Source organism: Branchiostoma belcheri, unplaced genomic scaffold (genome assembly GCF_001625305.1).
Source record: "Branchiostoma belcheri isolate BF01 breed outbred unplaced genomic scaffold, Haploidv18h27 scaffold54, whole genome shotgun sequence".
NCBI lineage: Eukaryota > Metazoa > Chordata > Leptocardii > Amphioxiformes > Branchiostomatidae > Branchiostoma > Branchiostoma belcheri.
In genome coordinates, this window is record NW_017804176.1 from 1,685,348 (window position 1) to 1,695,973 (window position 10,626).

The 10,626-nt window shown below is 42.0% G+C and overlaps 2 protein-coding genes across 2 annotated transcripts in view; one reads left to right on the forward strand and one right to left on the reverse strand.

The window, feature by feature from the left end:
• Positions 1–4,080, forward strand: LOC109481081 (C-type lectin domain family 4 member M-like). Its single transcript, XM_019783552.1, has 7 exons — positions 1–91; positions 642–797; positions 964–1,038; positions 1,343–1,434; positions 1,849–2,026; positions 3,293–3,673; positions 4,064–4,080. The coding sequence occupies exons 1-7, from the start codon at positions 1–3 to the stop codon at positions 4,078–4,080; spliced, it is 990 nt and encodes a 329-aa protein (XP_019639111.1).
• A 4,796-nt stretch (positions 4,081–8,876) lies between these two features.
• Positions 8,877–10,626, reverse strand: part of LOC109481177 (polyphosphoinositide phosphatase-like) — a 23,526-nt gene continuing 21,776 nt past the window's right edge. Inside the window, exons 20-23 of the mRNA XM_019783681.1 lie at positions 10,334–10,496; positions 10,092–10,180; positions 9,699–9,782; positions 8,877–9,507 (exon numbers count right to left, since the gene is read on the reverse strand). Coding sequence (XP_019639240.1) covers positions 9,327–9,507; positions 9,699–9,782; positions 10,092–10,180; positions 10,334–10,496 — 517 coding nt within the window. The 3' untranslated portion in view covers positions 8,877–9,326. The remainder of the gene's footprint in view (positions 9,508–9,698; positions 9,783–10,091; positions 10,181–10,333; positions 10,497–10,626) is intronic.

Sequence of the window (10,626 nt, forward strand, 5' to 3'; positions counted from 1 at the left end):
ATGGACGAAAACATCTACCAGGAGGCCTGCACGGTCTCTCCATCGAGGATCCCGGCCGATAAGAGTGCCCCTGGCCAGAACAACGTTGAAGGTACGAACTTACTACAGAGTTATCAGGACAGTCTGGCAGGCCTAAGAATTTCTGAACACCACCTGTGATCGTATTATAATATGACATAACTCTGAATCAGAAACTGAGAGTAACATTATTTCTACTGATTTTTTTCTAGCACCGACAGTCAAGTGTTTACTCCAGTTATATAGGCGACACGGGCTGAATGTTACGATAATTTCAATGTTTTTCTCTGTTAATAGGGCCACAAAGAAATTGCTTTCACTTCAAAACATCTCTTAAATAGGACAGGGCAACAAACAGATACTGCAAGAATAGAAATCCCTGATTGAATACAGAAGAATAGGAAAGCTAAACTTCAACCGTTTGTTCATGCATGATGACTAGAGGTCTGAACATGTTGCAATATAGTTATCGTTCTAGCCATATTTTGTAGATGGCGCGCGTCAGCAGTTGTGTACGTCGTATCCCACGGAAAGCCCCATAAAAATAATAACGATACACTTTGCACACTCTGAGTCTACTGAAACTACTCACAAGGCCGATACCGGATATGTCATATCTACAGAACCCTCTACCGATGATGCCGCCACAGGCTACATCCCAGGGGTCGGCATGAGAAACCCCGGTCAGTCCCGAGTCTGGACCAGCGCCGTGAAGAAGACCATCTCCGTGCTGTCCCTGGTGCTGAACTGCTGTCTGCTCGGGGCTGTTATCTTTCTGGGTGAGTGCTGTGCTGTTTTAACATGTAACTGTCTGATGTTGATTTATGAGATTAAAGCCCTCTAAGTGAACATATAGGCGAAGTATAGTGGTGACAGCATGTAGGCCAAGTAAAGTGGTGACAGCTTGTCTTCTAAACAACACGTTGTCGTTCTATCGTCATACAGCGATGACAGTGTCAGACCTACAACTGTCGGTCAAACAGCAAGAACAAAAGACGGGGATGACCACTGACAAGTTGCGTGAGTACACATGATACATTATCTCGTTGGACTCGATGAGTTTTCAAATTTTCAGTTATGAAGTAGACATGGTATTCGTTTCTGATCAAAATATTCATATGCTTCGCCGCCATATCAATACGTGTTGCACGGCATCATTATTTTAGTACATGTAGTACATGGACATTCCCCTTCCCTGCTTTTATGCTTTTGGAATGGTTGTCTGGGATTTAGAGATACCTTTTGATAAGCTTAACCAGATTTGCGAAATGCTCCACTGACTCCAATGAATGTCATGGCGTTGACTTGTTTTGACTTCATACAGATATGGACATGTCAGATCTGAACCTGTCAATCAGCCAGCTACAGGCGATGACTCAAATGACCAATGCTAAAATGACAAGTGAGCTGCAACAGGTAAATAAAAACATTACAAACTAGAAAGGTAACATTTGCAGAGCAAATGCATAATGTTTACCTTCGCATTTGGTCTGCTGAGGCTCTGCTCTGTTAATTCTTACTCAAACACATTAATATATATGGTGAGTCAGGAGTATAAATCCCTCCTGCTATAATGATGTAACCCAACACCAGTTACCATGGTGACAGACGTCTGATTCAGGTCATTGACCTTATTGGTTTGGAGAAGAAGAGGAAAACATAATTACAAATACATGAGGTGGTATTGTACACATGCTTAGGTATATTAGTGATCAAATCATTACCCATAACCCACACACGGCAATTTGAATTTGGTAGTTTGCACACTACTAGTAGTAGACAACAATTTATTGCCAGAATAAAGCTGAAAAGCATAACCATGAACTATAGGCAATGAAAGACATAAAGGGCCTGTCAGGCAGAGTCAAGGAACACGAAGAAGCCGTAATGACTGAATCCAAACCTACTGGGCTGCAGGAGAACTACCGCAAGATGCATGATGTGCTTGCTCAGCGCCTGGGGAAGATAGAGACGAGTGTCAAGGATCTGCGTGCAGCTGTTCCACCACGTAAGACTGCATCAATCACCACATTTGTAACTGTGTCTATTGTTGCCCTCTAAGTGAACACATAAGTTTGGAATAGTCCACTTTTGCGTGGGAGGGAGATGGACTGAAATATGCTGTATTTGCTCCCAAGCAAATGTCGGCCTTTCTAGTTATATTTCAGTCCATACCATATGGTATGGATGAAATATATTGTGTTCTCTCATGTTTCTGCTTCTTCTCCTGCCAAACAGTCAAAGGGATTCAACTCTGTCATTTGTCAGCCAAATGACTTGGAATTTGGCGTGGAGGTAGAGTGGCCCAATGCCCCCAGGCGTTTTTTTCATTTTTTTGATACATGCCTTTGAAAAATTTTTTATGAATGTTTTTTGGGGCATTTTTCGACAAAAAATGGATTTTTGGATCCTGAGCCCTGGTATTACCACCAAATGATCTGAAATTCGGTATAAGGGTACCTTGAACGTGTGTCTACAGAATAGCAGTCACATATTTGGCATACACTTCTTCTAAATTACTCATTTGGGGGACTTTAATGGCTATTTTCAGCCAAAAAAGGGCCAAAAGTGCTATACCCGTTCCACGTTCGACCTATAGAACGGTCCGTTCCATCTGCTGTTGGCCATCGAACACTGCTCGAACACATCGAACATTGCAGGTTACCTGAGGTCACGTTGCACATAAGTCGTGCGCAATGACCCACACATTCAATTTTATGTGCCTAAGATCATTAATTCATCTACTATTATGGACTGAAATATGCTGTATTTGCTCCCAAGCAAATGTCGGCCTTTCTAGTTCCAATTTTGCTTTCATTCAAGCTTCATGTAATAAAGACACACTGTCGGCACAATGTACATAGTAAAGAAAAACAAAGTAAAATTGTCTGCCCCATACAATATTATACTTTGTATTATTCGCTGAGAAGTAATCTTTCTTGATGTTTTTTCTTTAAATTGTGTAATCACTTGTAAATGTAGAAGGACGTATCAATGTGTAGCTGATTCATAATTCTGGAATATTCTATTACAGTGCGACTTTTTTTGGGGGGGGGGGCATCTTCCATGTTTGTAGAATGACTTTAATTGAATGTTGATAACAAGATAGGGAAATAGAAATGATAAATGATGCATTGTATAGAAAGAAAAACAATATGAATTTACCTTGTATTAGTTAGGTTAGCCTTATGAAAGTGTAGTTAATATGTACTAGTAGATTCCATACCCTGTTCAATTGTTGTGCAATAAAGTTATCCTTTATTCTGTTTTCTAGCGACCTGCCCCCACGGTTATCAGAAATATCGCCAACTCTGCTACAAAGTGTTCTTTTCACGCAAGACCTTCCACGACTCGGCTGCCGCCTGCCGTGCTGACGGAGGCGACCTCGCCATGCCCCGTGTCTCCGGCATCGACGCTTTCCTCGTCTCCCTCGTGAAGGCATCAAGCGGGAATCTCCGCTCGTCGATCGGCGATCAGCAACCAGAAAGACCCAGCCGGTTCTGGTTCGGCCTAAGTCAGCGACATCATGAGGGCCAGTGGGAATGGATGGACGGCACCGCACTGGGGACCGGCTACAACGGGTGGGGAGAGGGCGAGCCCAATGACGGATATTTCCCGGGCAGTGTGCGTGATCAGGAAGACTGCGCCGAATACCGTACTTACAACAAAGGTTATATTTACAGGTGGAATGATGTGCACTGTTCCAACAGAAAATACTTCATCTGCCAAGTTACAGCATCAGGTTCGTATATTGCAAGACTAGAAGCTGAGGCTGTTTTGAATAGAAAAAAAAGCTTAAACGTTGAAAAAGCAAATGATTCTCATTCGTGTAATAAATTCATGTAATAAAGAAAATCACCGTTGAAGTTTTAAGACAGAATTTATTTCACAAACACTGTTGATTTTGGTGTTCACAGTAATGGAGAAAATCGCCAGTAGGGCGGTAGTATACCACGAATATAAAACTGTCACTCGAAAGAAAATGTTAGTGGGAAGCAGATGGAAAGTTGATGGTGAAAATTGTTACGTTTATTTTCCACTACAGATGCTGCAGGCGAGTGAATGTCTGTTCTAACGTGAACAAAGCTCGCGCGAAGTACCGACATGAAGTCAAGACCTGACCTGGACTGAACCTGGTCATTTGTGAGTTCCTGACACATTAACTCCTGTTTGTTTTTATGTTTACCGAAGGTGTGTATGTGTGTGTGTGTGAGTGAGTGTGTGTGTGTGTGTGTGTGTGTGTGTGTGTGTGTGTTTGAGTAAGTATTAATAGAGCAGACCATATGCGAAGGTTAACATTATGCATTATGCAATATATATTAATTTGCTTTGCAAGTTGCACTTTCTAGTCTGTGGTCACATCTTCTATATAAATCTATACGTTTTAAGAGCTTAAGCGTCTTGAATTTTCCCTTTACATTAGCCGAATTAAAGAATTTCAAGAATTATAATGAATTAAAAAAACCTGAAACTAAAAACCTTTATAGATGAGAATGAACTTATTTTGTAGCATGTCTAGACTTAACACACACAGTTTGAAAAATTATCGCATTTGTGATTTAGACGACTTCAGGACAAATGTAGGACGGTTTTACCGTACATACCATAGAGGAGATACATTATAAACAAAATGATGCTCCTAACAATGAATTACCAAATAACATGGCTCTCCTGTGTCATGTGACATGAGAATAACCTAAGCTGTTTTAAACTGTTGAATGTGTGTGTCACACCGTATTAGAAGGGAATTTATTTTTCTCAGAGAGACAAGGGGGGCAAAATGAATGATGGAAATGTTTAGAGTTTAATAGATCAGCATGTAGTGATACATATTACAGTAGTCCAGAAAACCCAGGTTCTAGTGAGACTTGTACCTGTTTGGGTGGCAGAGTATTGCTTGTTTGTATAATTTATTCTTCTTTCGTAGAAAAAAAAACAAGAAATCTCAGACTAATGTTTATTTTGCAAGAAGCAAATATTGTTGATCATATATTGCGTATTTCTGTGAACATTTTTGCTTTGCTGATTGCTTGCCCAAAGTATTTCTTGTGATATTGAAATCATAAAAGGCCGTGTATGTATGTAGCAGATTGAAAATTTTGATGTACTGCTTTTACTCCTAATAAAGCCACTCTTGTAGCACTGCACAACCCAATGCCTGGTGTGGATTCTTTGTCGAGTGTTAGAAGAAACACAAATCAGTTATTTTTCTATGAAATACCTCAGAGATATTATGTGTAACTTACATATAGTACATATCACAAAATAAAAACACAGGTCTAAATGCGAATAAAAATCTAAATTATCAACGATCTTTCAGTTGGCTGCTTACATGTGAACATAAAAACTACAGGAACACTTCTTTCTATATGGTGATGGATATCGTCCAGTCATGATTACTACGTACAACTCCGTTCTAGAACACCCCCCTGTAACGTCAGAAGCAAACAAACTTGAACAAATGTGGAAGTGTACCAGACGCTAAACACGGTCAACATATGTTGTATGAGTACATGTACGCCAAACCAGCCAAAATAACGGATAACAAAGCTATTTCTACAACTGCATAGTACGCACTGCATAATGTGTAATGTTTCTTCCTAGCATCTAACATCTGTGTCCATAATATCACCAGGGTCCATAATATCGCCACCTTGAGAAATAGTGTGCTTAAAGATATTTTTACTGCAACATACCCTAGGTATGTACATTTGATGTGTAAAGGAGTGCATACCAAAAGTATGTTGCAGTAAAAATATCTTTAAGCACACTATTTCTCAAGGTGGCGATATTATGGACCCTGGTGATATTATGGACACAGGTGTTATATATAGACCAAAAAAAAACTACATTTCTGAAAACATCCCTTGCTAAGACTCAATGTTCCTATCAAAGGCTGTAATATCAAACTCGTGATACTCATGGCTTTCTTAAGTAGAAACCAATCTTGTTCTTTATGATACACATAACCATCCGCACACAATACAACCCACCACAGGCCTGTCCTTGGTGCTGAACATATCATACACAGGCCAAGGCGAAGCCACTGGTACATTTTCTATTCGGCATCAAAAATATTGTCACACAAACCTGCTCGTGACTATGAATACAACCAAACTACCAGCAAATAAATATGCAGTAGGTCAGAATGATGGTAACGCTTCCGCTGACGTATTTTTGCACGACACTTTAAAGAATGGCATAGTTCTGACGCAGAAACGACGCTCCACATTCCACAATACCACCCAGTCAGTCCCCCGATGACGTCACAATGAGCTCGTCAGGGGTAGGGTTTATTCCATGACCCGTGAAAGGGTTCTGATATCAAGTTACAGCGCTGAGGCGTACGGGTTCTTTAAGACACACCTGTAAAGATGGGCACGCTGAGAGAGAAATTAGGCCATGACGAAGACCAAAGGAGCCTCCTGTGTGCCATGCCTGAGGATCAGACAGTTAGAGCGTCTTCTCTCCAAATGAAGGATGTGGAAAGACACCAGTGTCACAGTGAGTGCATTTGTCATTTTATGATGATCACCTACAATTGACTCATGAAGTTGAGGCCAAGCGCCAACAAAATTTGATCAAAGGAAACATACATAGAATACTTTAGCCTCCAAGTCTGAAAGCTTAGTTGTTGCTCTCTTCAAAATTGTATTGTTAGTTTGGTTATTATGTTTATAATTCCTTCAGTACTAGTCGTAGGAAGTATTCCAATATTCTGACGCCACATCACACCACAATATCAATTTTACTCTCCCTCCCCTCAGCGACACTTGTTCCAACATGCGCTAGCTGTAGCATACCAATTGACTGTTTGGCGGTTGGGGCTAATGAGGTTAGCGATATCGATGGTCCAACCACAGCTTTTAAGGCGGCTGTTGCCGGGGCAAAGAACAGAGATAGAGATATTGAAGAAAACGATGCATCGTGTTCTGAAGACAGCCATAACTTGTCTCAAGTTGACCCTGGTGCAGTGAGTCGGTCCAACATAAGATCCAAGCCGGTCACTCTTCAAGACAGAGGTGTCGAAGCTACAGAGCCCCAAAAGAGGGCAGTTGAGAAGAAAGCTGACGGAGATCCTAGGTTGAAGCTACCTAGAAAGAGGAAGAATGATTTGGCGGATTCTGTTAACGCAAGTGAGGATGGCGTCAGTGGGGGCGCCGGCGTAAGTCTGAAGAGGAATCGGATCGTCCCGCCTGGAGCCGATCCACCACCTGGTAAACGTACCAAACAGGTCACCCATTCACTGAATGCCGTTGATGATACAAGGCACGGTAAACAACCGAAGTTAAAGCTAGCCAGCGTTGTCTCTTCACTGCACTGCCAAGGAAAGAAACAAAATGTTAAAGAAAGCTATAACAATTCGCGGAATGGCGAGACTTCATCACACGAAAGACTGAACAATCGCCGAAGGAACATTGCTGTTTCAGCAAAAGCCAATGATAACGTTTCAATGGGAGATTTTGCGGAGTGTTCTCAATCAAAGTCTAAAAGGAAGAGGAAGGTTGGTGAGGCAGTCAGTCTTGCCGACGGCAGGCAGAGACGTGGCCGCTCTGTTCCTTGTGCCACCTGCAGATCAGACACACGGACCAGGAGAGGGACTTCTCGAAACTCGCGTGTAACACCCCAAGAGTCTCACGTTGACGCTGCTTCTCGGCCGACACCACAGAGAAAAAAGAAGCAAAAGGCATCAGGGAGAGACGCTCGTGTGCAAAACGGCGAGGTTGGCAGCACTATCAACGTGAGTGAAACTGAAAGTCAGCAGGGTTGGGCTGTCATTCGGGATGCTCTTCGGTCCCAAACAGAATGGGCGGATACCTCACTTCACGATATCGATGCTGCTGACTCCAATGGTCTTCGAAAGTCATCCAAGAGGAAAACTGACAAACACAGTGACGCTGCTTGTTCTTCAAGGTGGGAGAGAAGAATCAGGCCGAGGAGAACAAACTATCTGGAGCCTGGCACATTTTTAACTCCACGCTTGCTGACAAGGCCAGATTCAACCTACCTCGACATAGTAGCAGGCGAGACGGTTCTGGTGAACCACATCGACCACGATCCCTGCAGGTGGGAGGCGGCGGACGAGGTTGAGCTGGTGGCGTGTCAGGACGGCAACACGCCGCATGGGTACAGGGACGGCAGCGGCCGGATCTGTCGGCTCTACCGGCAGTACTTGGACATCGTGAACGGCGAGGTGCTGCGGCAGGTAGCCTGTGAACTGTGGGAGTACGTGAGCTAGCTGACGGGCACAGATGACTGCACCAGAGTCATGGTCAAGAAAGCGAAATCGTCGTATGTCATGCCAATGCAGGCGTTAGCACGTGAAAATCCAAGAATCATTTTCGTCTTCCAACTACGTACGAAAACATCCATTTTCGTATTGTTGAGGAAATAGTGAAGTAATGCACTTTCCTAGAAGGCAGAAAAATCATAACACCGCATCAATTTGCATACAGATTACAGATGTCTTGACTGTAGCATGCTAAGAAACTTTGTGGCCGCTGTCTTTGCTATGAAAGATGCAAGGTCCCATGCCAAAGCACAAGGTTCCGACATCAGTGGTTTAAATCCGTTGACCTTATTGGTTCAACTATCTGATAAAACTATAGTTACTGTAATGATATTAGTACAAAAGCATGTTACAGTACAGTTGTAATGTTAATGCTACGTGTGCCAAAACTGCCAACAGGATGGTGACTACAAAGACTACCAGTAAATGTAGTGCTTTGACATGATATACATTCCTAATTGATTCGAGCCACCATTCTAATTCTCTAACATGTAGCAATTGTCAATTGAAGTGTCTATTTGACATTTCTATACACTGCTCTTAACATGAATATACACAGGAGACATAGTCAAAGAAATTGTATTTGCCTTTAATTCATACTGCAAAGATATCGTATTCGATACATATTCCTTACCTAACTTTGTTTCTTAAAATGTTCCCTTTGACTTTGTTGAGTAAATCTGAACAAGACCATTGCATTATATTTAACAATGCATATAATGCCTCCTCCTCATTTTTGAGAGTCATACTTCTCAATCCTTTTCTGATTCCAACAATATTCTATATTGCAACTATCTATCTCCAATACATTGTTTAGATATTATTGCACATACATTGTATACAGCATATTTCCTCTTAACCTATATCATACATTGACTTCAAGCACATATTCTAAAGTGTTAAAACACACTATGCTAGTACTGTTAAATATACAACAAGACTATTACAATTTCACAGTTTTGTTTTTATAAAAAAAATACATGTTTGCAACAGCTGCTGGATAAAACTTTCCTATGTTTTACTTGTATTTTTTACTGACATACCCCCTGTACACTTCAAAGTCCTCCCTTGTGATGGGTTTGGTATGACCCGTCTTTCCCAGTTCCAAGTAGTCCTCGTAAACTTTCTTGGACCGTTTGTCCACAGTGGGAGGGATGACTTCTCTGGAGCTGTCTATCTTGAACGCACTGGTGGGGTAGCTGGGAGAGAGAAAAACTTTTCAGTGTCTTGTTTAGAATGGTCTTTTCTAGGGGTTGCTTACACAAATGCTACATCTTGTAACTCTTCTACTGCTTCTAACATGGATCCATAGACTCACAAGTCAGGACAGCAAATAAAATTACACATTTATGTAAAGAAGTCTTCATATAAAGCTCTTAAGACTACTTACAACTCAGTCAAGGCCTTCCTGGCCCGTGGAACTCCTTTTGGGTCAGTAAACTGCTTGGAGGCATTCAGCCCAATCATTACATATCTGTGGGGGAAAGCACAAAAAAGGATTTTACTTCTTACTAAGATGCCTTCTTTTAAAACACACAATTTGTACACATTGAATAAAAGGCAAATTAATTGATGTCTTCATAACATGGCACACAATTATCTAAGGTGTACAAAGGACAACGAATAGATAATTGCAAGAGGTGTTCATGTAAACATACAATCATGCAGGGCTGTAATGAAGTCTATTATTAAGGAAGACTTTGCAACCATTGTACACTATAGGATACTTTTAATTTAAGACAGTAAAAGGGAAAAGGGCCCAGGAAAGTAACATATCATATACCTCCTGTACACGGCCAGGTCCTTCCTGTCCATGGCCTCCATGTTGTTGATAGAAACACCATACGTCTCCTTCATGGTTTGGAACAAGTCCTGGTACGGGCAAAGAAAAAACAAACATACATAACTGACGTTACTCTTGCCCATAACATTTAGGGCATCTTTTCTAAGACAATGTTAGTGTTCTGTCATGGCTTGGGACAACATTAGGAGTTGTATGTAGTTACATGACTGTATAACACTGACCTTGAAGGAGACGTGTGTAGAGCTGGAGGACAGGGGGCTGATGGGAGTGGCCGATGACGTCAGGTCATCCTCGCTCGACACGTCACTTTCCGATGAGCTGTTGTCTTCCGGCGCCGCCGTGGGGGGAGGGGTCGCGCCGATTGCCTTCCTGCCGCTCCCAAACCTGGCAGGGATAATTAGGGTAATTACGCATAGCCTGGTTACCAAACCTATTATAGCTCCCGAGTCCTACATTGTAGCCTGGTTACCAAACCTATTATAGCTCCCGAGTCCTACATCCTCTCCGCAAATAC